The 19,805-nt window shown below is 37.0% G+C and overlaps 1 protein-coding gene across 4 annotated transcripts in view; it reads right to left on the minus strand.

Annotated features, from left to right (window-relative positions):
• Nucleotides 1-19,805, minus strand: part of ACSL4 (acyl-CoA synthetase long chain family member 4) — a 96,444-nt gene that overhangs the window by 48,706 nt on the left and 27,933 nt on the right. For 2 of the 4 annotated variants that reach the window (XM_045538615.1, XM_045538614.1), the window contains exons 1-4: nucleotides 4,343-4,874; nucleotides 3,922-4,099; nucleotides 2,445-2,554; nucleotides 2,184-2,322 (exon numbers count right to left, since the gene is read on the minus strand). In XM_045538615.1, coding sequence (XP_045394571.1) covers nucleotides 2,184-2,322; nucleotides 2,445-2,554; nucleotides 3,922-4,099; nucleotides 4,343-4,693 — 778 coding nt within the window. In that variant the 5' untranslated portion in view covers nucleotides 4,694-4,874. Of the gene's footprint in view, nucleotides 1-2,183; nucleotides 2,323-2,444; nucleotides 2,555-3,921; nucleotides 4,100-4,342; nucleotides 4,875-14,714; nucleotides 14,768-19,805 lie in introns of those variants that run through there. The other 2 variants (XM_045538616.1, XM_045538617.1) reach the window with 2 other exon arrangements.

Raw genomic sequence — 19,805 nt, forward strand, 5'->3', positions numbered from 1 at the left:
TGGCTAATTCTAATGTTTCTTAAAGAGATCCACTGCTATCAGTTCATAAATCAAGCAAATCGGGACTGAATATTTCCTCTGAGGATTAACCCAAGCAGCAGCAATAGCTATGCTAAGTTCTTCTCAATCTATGCACACAATGTGACATTTTGCTTCTGCCCATTTTTGAATAAACATGCAAAAAGCATCATCATAATAATAACTGTCTGCTTCAGTAAAGCACCACAAATATATATGTATCCTATCTACTGTAGAAATGAGTGGAACTAAGTGGAGTACACTGCCTACCACATCAATGCTAACACAAAATTATAAGGACTGCTACACCCTTAGTTTTGTGCCAACACCCTTTGGTGAATCAGCAGAATTGGCCACAGATCCCTACCAATCTGGACCTCTTAGTCAAGTTTACCCCAAGCCTGCAGGGTCAACCTGGTATTGAGAGGCAATTTCCTTGGGTTTACTGTGTTTCTGCACATCTTGTAAACAGAGGCATTGACTTTGTTCTGGACTATCTTTTCAAGGCCATTTGCACAAAAATAGTGTCTCTCTCCAGGGCAAACAGTAAGCTTGCTTACTGTCCGGGACAATAAAGATAATAAAGTTCCCTAAGCTCAGAGTTCCTCCTCTCCTATGACACAAATGCTGATATGATACTCTGGCTACTGCTATTGTTGTGAGTAAAAAAACATCCTTCATCTCTAAGCCAGGAGTTGTAGGTCTCCCTAAAATTTCACAGACTCACTTGGTTCACTTAGAAGTAGGATAAAATCTCAGACTCATTGCCATTCTTGACATGTGGTGGAAAGCTAAAATCTATACCTGTTTTTGTAAACACATGGTCATTCTCCAATGGTAAAATATTCAGAAGCTGAGTAGAGGCTCAACCAACATTTTCTCCTGCCAAAATCAATCCTTTCCTCATCTAGTATGGTATTATGACCTATAATGACCTTCACATTAAGCATGAGAAGAAAACCATCCAAATGGGCTATTAATTTCCTCAACTCTCTGTCCTGCTGGCCAACTGACATTTTGCTTCAAGGTGCATTTACTTGTTTCAAATTAAATACCAACTACCACCTTAGTGGTAGAATAAATCCAAGCATTATTCTTGGTAAACATGTTTGCATTCTCTGAGACATCATTAAGATCACTGGCATTGAGCCAGGTGTGGTGGCTCACACCTGTAATCCTAGCACTCTGGGAGGCCGAGGCAGGTGGATCGCTCAAGGCCAGGAGTTCGAGACCAGCCTGAGCAAGAGTGAGACCCCGTCTCTACTAAAAATAGAAAGAAATGATCTGGACAGCTAAAAATATATAGAAAAAAATTAGCCGGGCATGGTGACACATGCCTGTAGTCCCAGCTACTCTGGAGGCTGAGACAGAAAGATTGCTTGAACCCAGGAGTTTGAGGTTGCTGTGAGCTAGGCTGACGCCACAGCACTCTAGCCCGGGCAACAGAGTGAGACTCTATCTCAAAAAAAAAAAAAAAAAAAAATCACTGACATTAAGCATTAAAAAAAGAAAAAAGTTTACCAGCCAGGCATTGTGGCTTATACCTGTAGCCCTAGCACTCTGGGAGGCCGAGGTGGGAGGACTGCTTGAGGCCAGGAGTTCAAGACCAGCCTGAAAAAGAGTGAGGCCCCATCTCAACATAAAATAGAAAAATTAGCCAGGCATGGTGGTGCACACGCCTGTAGGCTCAGCTACTTGGGAGGCTGAGGCAGGAGGATCGCTCAAGCCCAGGAGTTTGAGGTTGCAGTGAGCTATGATGATGCCATTGCACTCTAGCCCAGGAGATAGAGCAAGACCCTTTCTCACCAAAAAAAAGAGTGTACTAAATGGAAGGCCTGAGATCTATTCTCTCTATGAAGTCCAAAGTGGAAAGTTATAGTGGGCTATTTTAAAAATAAAGAAAAGTTTGGCAGCAACTGCCATAAAGTCTGAACCAGTGATTACATCTTAATTATTTGGTAAATTTTAAATAGTGGTTATCTTTTTGAGGAGAAAGGGAGAGAAAATCTTAATCACAAATGGTTTTGACAGTTTTTAAAATTTTAAAACTTTTTTTTTCCATGTAAAGAATTTTAATGTACTCACTCACGTCACTTTTTTTCCTAACCTACTGAAATAACAAACCTTGAGTAGGTAAATAAATTTGTTTTAACTGCTCTACTTACAGTTTTCCGACTTGGATCCCAACTCCTCTACTGATTGCATGCTGTGAATCTCAAATCCTTCAGGGTACTCTCCTCTATTGATGGTCTTATTGTCCACATAAATGATGTGTTTGACACAACTGATATCTAACAATGCAGTCTGTTGAGCACAAAGAAAACCCAGCTATTAAATTTGGGCCTGCACCAAAAATTCACTTACTGAACATTTTCTTGTCCCAGCAGATAACACTATCATGAATTAAAAGAAAATTTCATATTTACCTTTAGTTTACTTTCTAGAAGTTCAACACTAGTAATAAGATAGGCAGCCTCAGATTCATTTAGCCCATGAACTACTGCGTCTTTGCCAAGTGTGGCATATAAAGTCACAACTGTATAATAAAAAATAAAAATATCATTTAAATATTAAGTGATAAACATTTATTAGAAAGATGTATTATTTAAGTCGGTCTTTAATGGTAGGCACACTTGCAGACACACAGACATTTTATAATCTAATTTGATTTCATAGTCTCTGCTATTACCCTTCAACCTTGCTTCAAACTCCCTGGCAACCCAAAGTTTTCCTTAAAACCTTCCAAGACTCTAACTTTCTAAACTTGAAGAAACCCAGAAATACTGATACCGCCACAGCTAGTCAAAAATCAGTCAATCAGGGTGCTCAAGGCCAACATTTCCTGGCTGAACTGTTCATTAAGGTCAGAGCTGGCCCAGCTAGAGCTCCCTAGTAGCACACCTTTTTATTGGTCACAGCCTCAGAGAATGGATCCGTCCTTGAAAATTTTAAGGATCTCAAGTCAGAAGATCAGCTACAAATAAAGTCCTTACTCCTTTCAAGAAGCTTTTTTAGTGGGTGCAATGTCTAATTTGATTGGTGACCTTCACCCCTTAACTGGAGGAGTCAAGGAGATCTACTCCTGTAGGAGCCACCAGACAAAGATAACATAAACTGAAACTCAGTTAGAATCAAAGAACTTCTGCTAGAACAGACTTGGAAATTCAGCTCTAGCCTAGTAACCAGAAACAGCAACATGGTTAAGAATAGCCACTTTTCATGAGCTGTTGATTGTTGAAAGTGGGTGATGGGTATATAAGGGATCATTTTCATATTACCTATTATTGTTTGTTCGAAATGCAAACTCTTGATTCCTAAACTAAACCTACAGGGTTCCGTTTCATTCAATAAACAACTGAGTGCTTAGTATGTGTCAAGGCATTGTTCTGGACTCAATTTTTATTTCTCACACAATGGCAAAAACAAATGCTTAAGAATATACTCAATTTTACCTTCTGTCCTATATACAATGCTAATTCAAGCTATCACAAGCTTATTTCACGTGTAAAGTGGAATAAATCAAATAAGCGGTCTCAAAGTGAAACAATGAACTAGAATTTTCCAAAGCAATGTTTTTTGTTGTTTTAATCATTTTGTCTATCACCTCTGAAAAATATCCCCAAGCCCCAATCTTTCAGGTAAAATTCATTTCCGTTTGAAAAGTAAAATTCTAAACTCTACTCATTAAGCTGCCAATTCTCATGCTAGCTCTTAGAAATTAGCACATTTAATAGCAGTTACTGGATATCTTTTAACCACATTATTACCTACATTATTGTGTTTTATGGATATAACTTATACAGAAAATAACTAAAAAAAAAACCCTACTTAAAAAAACAGGAGTATCTCAGAACAATTTTCACAAAGCTCCCTCCTCCCCCTCCAAAAATACAAGGCACTTACGAGGAAAGTTGTACTTAAAGCAAGTCTGTGCAGCAATCATCCATTCGGCCCTGGTCTCACAGAAAATGGCAATGGTGTTCTTTGGTTTTAGTCCCAATGCAGTGAGTCCGCTACCAAAGTTATTCACTCTGCAGTTCACTTCGAGATAGCTGATCCATTTATAATTTCCAAGAATTAACTGTTAAAGTGAGACATTCTCTAATATTAGTATATTTATTCAAACAAGCAATTAAAATACTCCCCAAAGTGTAAACTCTAAAAATGCCCTTAAGTGCGTATACAGAAGCTATGAGCACCTTCTGAGATTTAGTTACATGGCATTATAATCGAATGCCTGCATATTTAAAATACATTCAATTTATGATAAAACAAAATGTGCCTTCCTATTTAAAAAAAAATGAAAAGCACAAAAATGCTTTACCTTCTTAAAAACTTTTCCATTTGGCTGCATTTCATTTTCTTCACTTAGGATTTCCCTGGTCCCAAGGCTGTCCTTCTTCCCAAATTTGGATACAGCATGGTCAAATAATTTATCCAGAGTGTCTGCTCCAGGGATGTCTATGACAGCTAGCGAGTCGAAGTGCGTGACAGAGCGATATGGACTTCCAGGTTTGTCTGAAGTGGGCTTAGCTTTTATTCTCTTTGCCATAGCGTTTTTCTTCTTGGCATTGGTAAGAAAATACCATGGAATAAATATAAGGGCACTGTATATTGTTATTAACAAGTGGACAGGCAGCAAAATAATGGTGAGCACATTTAGCTTAAGTTTCATAGTGGAAAGGCTTCTAAAATGGTGCTTATTTCTTGTTATTCTTTGGCTTCTGAAAGCCTTATTTTGCTGAAGAAGGCAATAATGGAAGCAGCAGTAAGAGTAGCAGTATAGCCAAGGCAGTTCAATCTTAGTGATACAGACAAGAGTTAGTAATCTTTGGAAGCCGACAATAAAGTACACCTGCAGGGTGAAGACAATGGACCAGGCAGAGAGCAGGAAAAAAAACAAAAGATTATTAACAGGTTGATAGCACAATTGATTTAAATAATCAGGTCTTTATTAGTTTATATAATTGATTTGATACAGAAAGCTGAAATAACTGGTCTGAAAGACTGGCATTTTTTTCTAGGTCTCTAGGTGTACTGATAATGTGCACATCGTTTTGCCAGTTAAGTAACAGCACATTAATGCTTACATTAATGCATGAATACGATATTTAGGTTTGGTCAAATTTTGGGAGAGGAGGGTATGCCAATAATGAGGTTTGTCTTCAATATGTGTATGTAAACTAGGCATCTTTAAACAGGGTTAGGTTTTATACCCCAAAGTGGGGGAAAACTACCAACTTAGGTTTATTTCTCTCAGATCAACCCAGAAATATTATTCTGAGTTCTTCATTAAGGTAAGTTTCTAGGATGGGCACCATGGCTCGTGCCTGTCATCCTAGTACTTTGAGAGGCTGAGACAGGAGGATTGCTTGAGGCCAGGAGTTCAAGACCAGCCTGGGCATCATAGCAAGACCCCACCCCCTTTTAAATTTTTTTTTTAATTAGCCAGGCATGGTGGTGCATGCCTGTAGTCCCAGCTACTTGGGAGGCTGAGGCAGGAGGATTGCTTGAGCCCAGAAGTTTAAGGCTGCAGTGAGCTATGATCATGCCAACTATACTCCAGCTTGGGCAACAGACGAAGATCCTATCTCAAAAAAATAAAAAAAAGGTAAATTTCTGAGGTAATACTACTTACTATCTTCTAGTCCCAAAATGAGAGCAATACAATTGTAAAATCATTTCCTAAGTGTCAACTTTAAGTTGTACTCAAAATTGCACCAGTTGCTTGGGAAGAGTAGTATAAGTCTGAAGCAGTATGAAGTCCTGGTCCTTGCCCATTATGAGTTAATACTTATAAGGCAATTAGCACATAAGATCGAGCTAGTGTTTTTCAAATTTTGGGGGCAAGGGGGCAGGGAGAGCAGCTAGACCATTTCTTCAAATAAAAACTCACACCAGTCTGCCCATATATATCACCAAAGTGGAACTGCCCTGGCTGAAGCAGGGATTACAGATGCCCAGAGTCCCACCTCAGAATTCCTGGAACTCCAACTTCCAAGGTGACCACTAAGAATGTCCACCGAAAAGCCCTGTGGTGATATATAACAAAGTTCTAGCATGTGCAGTATAAGCAAGAAACGCAAGAGGAGTTCAGAGGAAGTGCAAAATGGCCGAGAGTAACTAGGGGAGGCTTTGCGGAGATCAGAATTGTGCTGTGCCTTATGTGGGCATCTGGAAATGAAGGAAGAATGGAGTACATTCCAGACTGGGGAAGCACAGGAAGAAAGAAACAAAGGTGGGAATGAAAAGACTTTGGAAGAGAAGGGAGTACCAACAGCAAGGACACTAGCCTGACTGGGGCACAGGGTACATGCTAAATAGGCTATGGCAGTTACAGGATCTGATAAATCAGGCAAAGTAATATTGATTTGATTAGGCAGAAAACTGGAGGCTACTGCAGGTCAGAAAAACAGTGCCATTGGGAAGGAACTGGAGAAACAGCTTCAAGGATGATAATATCTCCCACAGCGTTTGCTTTCAGCTGAGAAAGCTATTTTGGTGAGTGCCAGCATATTCTAACTGTAAAAATTAAAATATTCGTTCACTTTGAAGAGACAAACTGAAGCCCATCCTTCTGCAACTGTTGTGGAAACAGATTGACAGACTTAATTCAATTGACCCAAGGCTAGTTTTTTGTTTTTACACCAATTACTACAAAATGATGGCTTAATCCTGCCTGTGCCTTTGTTCATGTCCTTCAGCAAAGTACGGTGAAATGAGCAAGAAACTAGAAGTCACTGGGTTTAAGTCCTCATTTCTGCCACTAACTGGCTGTGTAGCCTTGAGCAAACCATCTTCCTGAGTCTGAGATCAGATTAGATCAGTAGGCCTTAACCTCTTAGAGATGATGGGCCCCTTTGAGAATCCAATGAGAACTATAAACCTAATTCCCCTCTGAAAGATATGCTACATGGTATACACAATTTCAAGGGATTCACGAATTCCTTGAAATCTGTCCATGAACTTCAAAGGGTGACAACAACCTTGAACTAAGAATGTCTGGCATACATGATTGCATAGGGCCCCTCCAACTTTTAAATTCTATGATTTACCCTACCTAGAAATTGCTTTCTCAGTCTCTTTGGCAAGCCCAATCATTTATTTCTTCAAGATAAGGTGTGTCAAAGGTCTGTCATGGTACCTGGTCCTCAATATGCAAGATCCCTCTAACAATCCTTTCCTCCCATTTAAGATTTCATGACTACCTATGTCCACAAAAATCTTTCCTTTTTCTAATTTCCTAAATCATTAGCAGTATCTACTACTCAATCTGATATTTGATTATGTTACTATCATTTCCAAACATCTGGGCACCTTAGTATACATTACAGACCAGTAGTTCTCAACCCTGTCAAACCCAATACCTCCTTCTTATAACAAATATTTTGTAATTCCCCTTCATAAACATTAAAGGATAGTCATAGATGATAATCTACCTACATACAATTTTTTAAAATAATTTCTTACTGGTAATATAAAGGAGTACCAAAAGAAAATTAATTTTGAGATAAAAATACTTATTTCAATATATAAATTCTTAAGGACAATATTAGAAAGCAAAAAGCACATCTTTAAATGTATAAAATGCCCCTAAGCGGTGAGTGCCATCCCACACTAAATTGAGAAATTGTCAGACTTGGGGCTGAAGATATATTAAATACAAAGCAATAGAAAACAGCTTTTGAAGGGCTTATAATTTAGTTGGATTTAAACAGCACTGCATGTCTTTTAGTTATTCATGATACTATACACATTTAATCTTTTATACATGTTTGCCTTAAGTCTTGGGGGAAGGACAATATCCTCTATGTGAGCCTCATAGTGCTTAATATGGAGATATACACATGAACACACACACTCACACACACATGCACATCAAAGAACATTCAGGTGAGAAGAAACCAGAGAGACCATTTAGTCCAGAAGTTTTCAAATTCTTTCTGGTAGTGGTGAGGGGGTCATGAGTAATCCATTTAAATAAAATCTTATATAGATATAGAAACACAAGTATAGATGAAAGAAAAAAGTAGAGCTACTCTGATAGGGCTACTGTGACAGCCCCTGAAGGGACTCTTTGGAACCTCCAATTCAGCAGAATATTCGCACTACAGATATTATCTACTCCCTCATCTTAGCAGAGAAGAAAACGAGTTACAGAGCACAAATCGACCACCCCGTACTCTTTCAAGCACGCCAGCCAGCCTCTGCCCAGTTTTGCCTACCATTTTAAACTCCTTCGTTGTCAGAGGTTTTCTGGGGTTACACTCAGTCTATTGATAAATTCACTTCAAAAAAGATTTGAACATGTCACTTCACTTCAAAAGAGTTGGTGTGTAAGGGTATGGTGCTGAGCACTTAATACAAAGCTGAGTAAAATATGCCCTCAGTCCTTTGTATGCATGGACATATGTATTCATATGCATGATAGGGAGCAGAGAGACCAGCTCACAAATAAACATAAGGCAGAAAGAATATAAGCCCCACAAGAGAAGCAAGACAAAATGCTAAGGGTATTTAAAGGGGGGGGGGAGAATTGCATCCAGTTTGGATGAAAAAAAAAAGATGAGGAAGGAAGTATAACCATCAAGAAAGTTTTCACAAAAAACAGTATTTGAGACAGGCATGAAGGATGGGTATATTTTCAAAAGAAGGGGACAAACTGGGAAATGAGGACAGTCCTACCAAGAGAGAACAAATGGATGAACAAATGGATGGGGGCAGAACAGTGCAGAATGTATTTCAAAAACAGTGAGCAGTGTAGTAAATGCTTTAATGCTATGTCAATCACTACTCAACTTTTATGATCTAAGTCAATGGGGAAAAATGAATGATATCATAGTCAACTTTACAAGAATGCAATTAGACCATAAAAGAAGTATATATGATGATTTGGCAATTCAAGATTAAACACCCTGCTATCATATTGAGGGAAAATGAATTGTCTAAAGAAGAGAAAGTCTGATACCCTGGGTAGTAAATGTGCTAAACTGCATTAGGTGATCTGAGTTCTAACCTCAGTGTCTGCTGTGAAGTTTGACTTTGAACAAGTCTTTACTCAAATAACACCTTCTCATCAAGGCCTTCTCCAGCCACCCTCTTTTTAAATTCCAGGCCCAACACTTTCTTTTCCTTTCTTGCATTATTTTTCTCCTCAGCATTTTTTGCTATTTATACCATGTTTTATTTTTAATGTCTATTGTCTATGTCTGCATTAATATATAAGCTCCATGAGAGTCTGTCTTTAGTTGTTTGCTCCTGAATCCTTAGCAACTAGAACAGTACCTCCATGTGTTAGCTGAATGAAATTTGCTGAATGAAATAAGAACATTCTCGGAATTGTTCTCCAACTATAAAGTAAAAATATATGCAAGCACAATAATCTGAAGGCAGTTAACTTTAGTCATCTTAAAAAAGTCACGTGTCCATGCCAATGTCCTAGGAAATACTATACTCTTAAAATCCCTGGTAAGTAAAATAAATTTGAACACGTTGTTAGTTGCTTAATAGAAAACATGAAACTGGAAAAACTGCCTGTTGCACAGAGGGAAAACATTGGTGTTAAAAAACAAGATGGTTACACAATTTGCACTATGTGCATTTTCCTGTCATCCTACCATCTATGAAGAGTGATACTGCTGTCCCACCATTAGTAGGACACGAACTCGGAGTTGTGCTTCCTTGAGATCAAGTAATATATTTGCATGTCAGAGAGAAAAAGGCAAGGCATCATCTTCAGTCATGGGATACTTAATTGCTCCTGTCGAAGTTTACCACTTTAAATGGGAATGATGTTAATAACCACTGACTAAGCATTTACTATGGCCTCAGCACTGTGCTAAGTCCTTTAGATACCTTCATTTAAGCCTTCAGAAAACCCCTTTGAGGTAGTACCCTCATTTTACAGATATAACAGAATCAAAGACATTAAGTAATTTGCCCAAGGTAGCACAGCTGAACAGGGATTTGGACCCAAGTCTATCTGATTTTAACATCCATGCCTTTAGCTCTACTGCCTATGAATCTAGTCATGCTGGTATAATCTAAATAGTTGAGAGTGACAAACTTTGTGTATGAGGAAATACTGGCAACAATTTTGAGCACTCATCTGTCCTACATCCTAAGACATTTTATGTCGTTGGGGGGAGCTCTTTAGATGTCCAATGAATCCTAGAAGTTTTAGTGAAAAATCAGATGCACTTTTATTTTGTTTTTTGTTCTGAGGTCAAGTTTAATGATAAGTATTTCATTCCAGTTACTTCAAACACTCTAAGATAGGTTAAACACAAAAAGCATTAGTGATACATTAAGCTCTAGTACACAAAGTAAATAAACACTACATACTGATTAAAGTCTGAATTTAAAAGAAGAAATCATCTTCCCCAGAAGCATGTGACAGAACAATTTAAGAATGAAAGAGAAAAACCAACAAACTGAAGTTGGTTAACACCAAGATATTTTTCAAAAGTTTTAGAAAATGGACTAAACAAAACAAGGATCCATGTATCTGCCAAGTTGAAACACACAATCGTGACAAATTAACTTTTTCCTTGACATAGTATCTTACAAAAATGTTTTTAAAAATATCAATTTGAAAATGGACAATTAACTATGTAACTGCTACTTTAAGAAATCTCATTTTCAAGTCACATTATTTAGGAGTAATTTAAGTGCGAAATAAAGAGACAATTTGCCTTCTGAAAAGGATTAGCTATCTATAGTCTACTAAACATTAAATCAAAAACCAATTATAAAAGTGCCAAGAGATTAAACAGATAAGAATACCTGTTGTACTTTACAAGATCATATTTCTAAATAGATGTTGCATCACAAAGACTTTTGTAAAGGGGTGGAGTGCTTTTTTAAAATCTTATTTTCTTTCACACACTATTAAAAACTTCAAAGTGATTTTAAAACATACGAGAAAGCTCAACTACTGTGTTAAAAACAGAATGGTTGCACTTGGTAAACGAAATCAAACTTTACAGGAGGTATTACAATATAATTAACTTTATCCTTTAATATTAAAACTTACAAAATGTCAATATTTTAAGAAAATAAAGGCATTAAGAGCAGCTAGCAGGATCTTTTGCTATCAGTCTACAAGACTAATCGTGTAAAACACACGTATCAGTCTGCCCCTTGTCACATCTGATCCAAACTTTTATACTGCAAAATAATGACCACTCTAATCAATATGAAATAACTTGTACAATCAAACTTTAAACAAGCATATAGTAATTGTAATAAATACATTTTAAAACAAAAAAACCTAAGATGAACAGATATCCTACAACACATTACACCTGTGCCTAGCTAGTTTGACTGAAAGCCTCTCACAACTATGGACGATCTTTGGGCGTGTCTCTCACAAGATTAATCAAACCTGTTTATTTTATCACCTGGAGAGGTATTAACTCCTGAAGTCGCCATCCTGCCAGTCTCTTCCCAGCTTTTCCCAGCAAAGAAAGCACCTCAGCTGCCATGTTCAAGATATTCCTTCATGCTCTGCCATAAGTTCCCTCCCATAATGCCTTAAGAACATCCCCAGCATGCATCAGATAATGTTGTTTCTAGGTCATATAGGATGTTATAATTGGGATCCTATCTAGGTATGTTAAAATGAAGAGATCTAGGAGCCAACTGTTGCTGCCTACACACTTCACATACACTGCATATAATTATATATATATTCGTCATTTTAACTGATCGGGACACACTTGACTTTTAAATATGTAGATTTCTAAAATAGAAAATTGGTTGTATATAACTTAATCCAAAGCTTACATTTAAGGAATTCTGAGCATAAATCATGCCAGAAGTGGCACCTACCGGCAAAGCATGATGTTACAATCCGACTTTATTAAACCTCATGAAAAGGAAAGAAAAACTAAGTTTTCTGGGTGATATGTGTTTGGATGGTTCAAAGGGGAGCAGACAGTACAACAATGTCAATGTTGTACAACTGCTGCTAAAAACTAACTGCTACAGGTCCCTGTACACAAAACCTTGCTGCTAAAATTAAACTGCTCATCACCCCATGGCATAGACTTTCATTTCATCTGCAAAGTCTTCAATTTACTGAGTGCTTTTTCTCTATCAGAACACATTTATGATTTTAACATGAGGCAACCAAAAAGACCCAAGTTATGGAATTGAACTTTAACTTATGGTTATAATAAACGTGTTTTATTCAATTGAGGAATATACAGACTATCTATAGGATATATATCTATCTCCTGTCATCTTACATATTTAATATCATAACGTAATACAACTAAGGGCTGTCAACCATGGGCGTAGGCTCCAAAATAAACTGTAACCAGCAGTAGTATTTCCCACAGGAGTAGCTTTGTGTTACAGGGAATTTTGCAATTATGCCTTTTGTACCACATGACTTGCCCTCCCCGTTTGCTAGAGGAGCCAGTTTAATAGGTTAGTTCTTTGCCAATGTTGTTTTCCAGTACTTCATTCTGTTAAAAATTATGCAACAATGTAATCTTAAAACAGTTCATGTAAAATGGCCAAGTAAGTGACTATACTTCAGCTGCCTGACCATCATAATGTGAAACAACTGTATTGTGGTTTAAAAAAAAAAAAAGCTCACTTTGCTCTTCAACGTTAAATATACCTTATAATTGAGACTAATGAACTTAAAGACTGATAGATCTGTTAAAGATCAAAATCTTATGGCCATTCAGTCAACACTCACATATTAGCCCTATTAAAGAACAGAAAGGCACATACTCTAGAGACAGCAGATAATTCAAAAATGCATTTTTACCGTTGCTAGAATTTCATTATGGGTGTATCTGACATTTCAGAAATTAAAGAACTCTTCAGGAAAGAAGGAAGCCACACAAAGCCAAATACAAGAAGCCATGGAAAACGTTAGGGACGGGATTACATTCTGTTCTACTCTTTCTCTTCACATTCATTTGTTTACCTGGTTCATGGTTTACTAAGGTGAGTGAAGCAAAGGTGATGAGGGAATTAATTATCTCAGTTTTGAAACATATTTTGGGATAGCTGAGGGAAAGTTAAGGCAATTGATGGGGAGCCTCTGAATTACCACAGGGTACTACTGCCTGTAAACTCTTGAAAACTGGCCAGATGCTCCTGCCAATAATTCTAGCAACTCCGACTCTTCACCCTCATAGTCTTTTCCCTTTGAAATCTAGATGGGCTGCAGGCTCTTGCTATAAACGTGTATCTGTGTGTGTAGGTGTGCGTCTGTGAGAAACAGTACTCTCTGTGGGCACCCTCACAATGGCACCAGTCTGCTAACCTTATTGCTATCTTACCTCTTTTGTCAAGCATGGGATAGCATGTAACCTAAGTAGCTGAATTCAGAGACAGCTAATCCTGGCCTGCTGATGAAAATCTTTGGCCATGTTTAAGATTTTTCAAATGTAGGCTACAAGAATAGTAAGTCTTTTGAATTTCTTTATACTTGGAAATCAAAAATAGTTATTAGCACATAAGAACTAGATCTTCTGTTTCAAGTTCATAACCTATTATAATGAAAGCAATTTTCTGAAGACCAGAAATTCTAGAGAGGCAGCATCAGATACAGGGTTTTTGTCCTTGTTTCAGGAGCTGCTGAGCTGTAAGACCTCGAACAAATTAAGTAACCTCTCAATGCCTGTTTTCTCATCTGTAAAATGAGAAAGTTGGGTTCTGCTTTTAAGATATCACAGCTATCACAAACTAGTAAAAAAAAGTTAAAAGAAAGCAGGATGATGGGGGAAAAATGACACAGAGCTGCCAACTTTTTGCCAGGTATGGACATCAAAAAAAAAAAAAAAAAAAAAGCCCTACCATTCATTACCACCACCATTTCATAAAATAAAGAACATGTTTAACTCTCCCAGATTAAAAGGATATATCCCATAGAATAAGCAATCCTTTAAATTAAAAATGTTTAGCCTTAAAAAAAAACTCATGACCTGCTGTCCTTATTTTCCTCACTTTACCATGGGCCAGTAAAAACTTCTTCACTAACCAACATGGGTCTAAAAATCAACATTTGGGAACCACTGGACTAGGTATATTTCAAGGTCCAAAGCTCAAACACTATGATTTTAATTTTAGGTGTTCTGTTGTATTTCTTTTACTTCATATTATGGTCTAGGGTAGAAACCTCAATGAAGCACAGTGCTAATACTTAAATTTATGAATATTAGAAATAAATCAGTTTGAGAAATAGCCATTGTATTAGAATAAGCTTCAATTTATTGGAGCAAGTATAAATTGCTACGGATTTAACTTCATCAATAATAATGAACCATTGATTGTATACTTACTATTAAGCCCATTTTAAGATGAGGAAACTGAGGCAATGAGAGGCTAAGCAACTTGCCAAAACAATCTGTAAGCCTCAGTAGTCAGAAATGGAACTCCAATCTGTGACTCCATTTTTGGGTAGACTCAAAGAAAAAGATTTTATTTGGATTTTAATTAGCATTTGCTCTTTTATAAATGAATGGCAAATGGTTTAAATTTTAAAAGTTGCACAGGGTAAAATGGTTTCCTATTTTACTTTTCCAAATATTGCCTTTTTAAAACAATCATAAATATTGGTAGAGTTTTTCCACTATAAAAAGAATCATGATGCTTGTTACCATGATCATTTAATTTTCTCAAAAACAATGATAAAATTACACATTTAGAATTTCTAAAGGACAAATACTTACAAATTTCTTCTTTTTCTCTTAAGAACAACACGTGTATCTTCTATGATTTCAATCTGCAATAAGAGACAACATTTATGAGTACCATGACATGAGAAAAGTACCCCTTTAAAAGAAAAGTCATAATCCCAGTGACTAGGGAGGCTGAGGCAGGAGGATCACCTGAGGCCAGGAGTTCAAGACCAGCCTGGGAAAAACAGCAAGACTGTGAAAAGAAAAAAAAAGAAAAGAAAAGTACTAGTTCACATTATCTGTGCACCTTAGTTCATGATAAGCCAGGTACCAAAGGAAAAATAAGAAATGGCTGCAGATGAGCAGATGAGTGTCTAAACTATAAGTAGTGATATTAGGATCTCAGAAAAGTAACTGATGTCTTTTTTTTTCCTTTGGGTAGATGCCCAGTAATGGGATTGCTGGATCAAATGGTAGTTCTACTTCATAATATGCTGAAATAAAAAAGAGAGAGAGAGAGAAAAGTAACTGAGCCAGGCTCTAAGAGACAGTAGTCGAAACTCTATGGGAACCATTAAGAACTCTATCTTCTTAATGGTTTTATTTGTATCTGTGACTCCCCCCCACTGTTAGGACCAGAGCCAAGCTCAGAGACAGAGACAATGTCTGACCACAGCAAACTAGTCTATCTACCAAGACAGGCATCCCCACACCCCAATGCCTGGAGGCATCTATTTTCCCATCAAAACCAAAAATGAATAATTTCCTTTATACAGTGCAAGGTTCTTTCCAAATACAAATACAACACTGGTCTAAGTAGATACCTAAAGATATTTTCATCTTCCCTCAATTTATAAACAGATCATTTTTGTGATGTTTTACAAGATATGTACACCAAAAAGGTTTAAGGGTCAGTTAATGGTTGAAGGTTGACATATTTTGGAAAATGCAGGAGAAAACTAGTTACTACCTGAATACTCAGAAAAGTAAAATAAGGCCCTTCAGTAATTTGATATTGCTTACTTACATTTCAACTCAGCGGGGGCATATGATTCTGAAGAACTGAGGTTTTATTCCATCCAGCAGTATTCACTACTACTTGCAATGATCATATTACAAGAAAAACCCTTCAAGTTTTTTTTTTTAAATCTAGACACCCCAACGGAAGTCATAAAAACAAACATCCACATAACTGTAATCACCACATTAAGTAGCTGGTGTTAACTCAGGACAGTTAATTTTCTCCTTTGGTGCCATTAGAAGGATGAAGGAAAAAGTGAATACTCGTATCTATCACTAACTGAGGTTAGTTACTAATAGTATTTTGCTTTGTTTGATAGAACTATTAATACTTTCAACTTCAAGTTAATATCCACAATCTACTTTTGGGGTGGGGGTACTGGATATCGTATCTATATGTCCAAACACAAATGGTTTAAACTACATCTAAACAGAAGTCATGCTATTTAATATTTTCTTAATTCTCTCCCAGAAGGCTAACATTTGCTATTAACATGAAGGGGGGACTGCATATACATATTAAAATAAGATCCAGAGAGCTCACAAGGAGAATTTTGGGGAAGAGAAACTTCATAGTTCTATACACAAATGTATATATTTCCCCCACAGATAATTCTGATAACTAAAAAATGACAAAAACCACCCTTCTATAAAATCATCTATAGGTAGGGGGAAAATGCAGGAGAGAGGAATGGGGAAAAATATAAAACTACCCACTAGTTTGCTTAATTTGGAAAATAGCTCCATAAATAAATATTTGCAAAGGATAGTCAACACTTGACACTTGGACTAGAGAGGATAACTGAGTGTCAGAGAATTCTCCCAGCTGGATGGTATCCCCAGCTTCAACCTTCTATTCACTTCCAGTCTTATAGCCCCAAATCAGCTGGGCAGAAGCAACTCTCAGTGGTTCTTTAACGTAAAAGAAAGATAGAATTTACCTCAATGCCTATAACCTTGAAGGCCATTTCTTTCATCATAAAAAATGATAATAGCTACGCAGCAAAGGAAATCAAATTACATTTTCTAATTTAGCCTAATCGAGTTTTACTACACAACAACAACCAAAAAACTGATCCTGCACCCTCCTCTCTCCTAACATCCCCACGACAAAATAGCACCATCCTTTTAAAGTCATTCTATTAATATAAATTGAAGAAATAATTTAATATAAAAACTAAGCAGATTGCCACCATGAAGGTTCTATTTACAAATGATCGGGAATAGGGATGATCTAGCTAAAATTATAATGAAAACTAGTCAAACTTTTTACTTTCACAGATATGCATTTTGTAATATAAGGAAGTTAGAAAGTCCTAGCTTAGTAAATTTTTAACAGATTGAAGCATATAATATGGTTTGTTTCTGCCTAACAATAACTTGGTGGCATAAACAAAAGAGATAATACAGCATCAAGGATTTATCATCTTACAAACAGAGAATGTAGCGGCCGGATTACAGAATGGGGGATGAACACAGAAAGAAACACACAGATACACAAAGACGGTACAAGACTGCAGCACCGAAAAGCACCAGTCACTTTATTTTTATACTCCTTTTGTCCAGCAGCTACTTTCTGGTACGTGACTATCTTTAGAGTCCTGAGGTGATATGTTCCATTTCTTATGCAAATTGCTCAAGGAAGGTAGACATTTGCATGTTAACCTTTGGACCTCATTACCGCGTGCAGGACAATGAGACATGCCTTGGCTTGCATGCAGGACCTAAGGCCCTTGGCTATTTTCCTTAGGGAACAGTTTATCTGTTCAATAGGCCATTCACCTTTAGCTCCAGGGAGCATTCAGCAGTCAATAGGCCGCGTCCGGCCCTATGGACTTCTGGCGTCAAGGAGTGTCCTGGACCTATTGACCTTTGGACCCAAGAAGCACGTCCAGCTTCGCTGACTCTGGGCTCAAGCCAATTCTTGCCCAGGGACAGTCCCCTACAGAGAGGAAGGCAGCACTGAGAAAGCGCGACTTGCCAAATGCCAAGGAGCAAGACAATGTGCATGCAGCCAATAGGAGAGGAAAAAGAGATACCAAAAAAAGTAAAAAGTGATACAAATACAAGGCAATCTTGTTCAACTTCAGATAACCCTCATATTTTGAGACAGACGTAACCATAAACCATTAACGTGTTTGGCTTTGGCCCTCTCTACAAATAAGTTAGTCTGTTAACCAATATTTTGAAAACATTCTTCCACAAGTAAAGTCAATACTAAACTTGTGATAACATCTGTTGGAAATGTTTCAAGCATGATGAATCGTTCTCCTGTACTTAATGTCTCAAAATACAATCTTAATAAGTTTAAAATAGAATGTTTCAGAAAATAGTGGAAAATATTAAGTACTTATTGCTCAAATCTAAAAGTAAATTCTGGTAAGTCCTTTTCAAAACAATTCCCCAAGCAATGGTCTTTTACAGGTTTTATTTTAGATAAACATACATAAATCATATAGTGGCAAGTAGTAATAGATGAAAACTGTCATGTAAGAATATAGTTCAAAGCTTAGAAAAATTGATATCAAGAAATAATACAGGGCTGGGCATGGTGGCTCACACCTGTAATCCTAGCACTCTGGCAGACAGAGGTGGGAGGATCGCCTGAGGTCAGGAGTTCAAGACCAGCCTGAACAAGAGTGAGACACCCTCTCTACCAAAAACAGAAAAAAATTAGCCAGGTGTGGTGGCACATGTCTGTAGTCCCAGCTACTCGGGAGGCTGAGGCAGGCATATCGCTTAAGCCCAGGAGTTTGAGGTTGCAATGAGCTATGATCATGCCAGTGCACTCTACACCAAGGGCGACAGAGCAAGACTCTTGTCTCAAAAAAAAAGGAAAAAAAAAGAAATAATCATATATACTGTCCAAAACAGTGTGCATGATTCCATTATATATAAGTACATATAGTTCAGTGTTACATATTCATAGAAAAATTAGCAAGATGTGTACCAAATATTAACACTAGTTATTGCTGGGTGGTAGGAGTGCAGGCAAATTTTATATGTTTTAATATTTTTATATATTTTTGTTTTCTTTGTGCTGATTTAGTATCTTCCAAAATTTCATAAAAATGTATATTTAAAATTGACTGTAAAAATCATAAAGGAATAAGAAAATGACTCATTTAAAACAGGACTACAAAATTGTCATAAGTGTGTCAAACTACTGGAAGGTACTATTCAGACTGTAAGCTGTGGCAGAATCTTTTCTTTTCCCCTTAAGTATGTATGTGAAAGTAAATGGTCCACGAGGCTTAAATGCTCATAGGGTTGTGGGTCACTTGATTTGTAAATATTAAAACATATTAAAGGCCGGGCATGGTGGCTCATGTCTGTAATCCTAGCACTCAGGGGGCCGAGGCAGGTGGATCGCTCGAGGTCAGGAGTTCGAGACCAGCCTGAGCAAGATCGAGACCCCGTCTCTACTAAAAATAGAAAGAAATTATCTGGCCAACTAAAATATATATATAGAAAAAATTAGCTGGGCATGGTGGTGCATGCCTGTAGTCCCAGCTACTCGGGAGGCTGAGGCAGTAGGATCGCTTGAGCCCAGGAGTTTGAGGTTGCTGTGAGCTAGGCTGACGCCACGGCACTCACTCTAGCCCGGGCAACAGAGTGAGACTCTGTCTCAAAAAAAAAAAAAAAAAAAAAAATATTAAAGAACTATTATAACTTACATACAACTACCCCAAATCTATTTCGTATAAAAAATATGGAGATAATTCGAGACTGTCATAGATTAAAATGTTGCTTCATGAAAAAGTTAGACAACATTTTTAAAAGGTGTTTTTAAAATATTCAAACATTACAAAACATTAAATAAAGTGAAAGTGTCTTTTTCTTCAATCACCTAGAAATATTAATAACAGCTTTTAAGTTTGGTGGGTAACATTGAAGTCTTTTTTCTAAGCATATTCTAATACATACATATACACAGAATTTTTAAACAAAAACTGAATCATATCTATCCAGGTTTGCAACTTGCTTTAAAAAAAACTCTTACATTTCTTTCCATGCCAGAACACATAGATCTACTTATTTTTTAATTTATATTTCAATAGATTTCAGGGTACAACTGGTTTTTGGTTACATGATACCTACTTTTTAATAGTTCTCCATATC

The sequence above is a fragment of the Lemur catta genome, chromosome X (genome assembly GCF_020740605.2).
Source record: "Lemur catta isolate mLemCat1 chromosome X, mLemCat1.pri, whole genome shotgun sequence".
Classification (NCBI taxonomy): Eukaryota; Metazoa; Chordata; class Mammalia; order Primates; family Lemuridae; genus Lemur; species Lemur catta.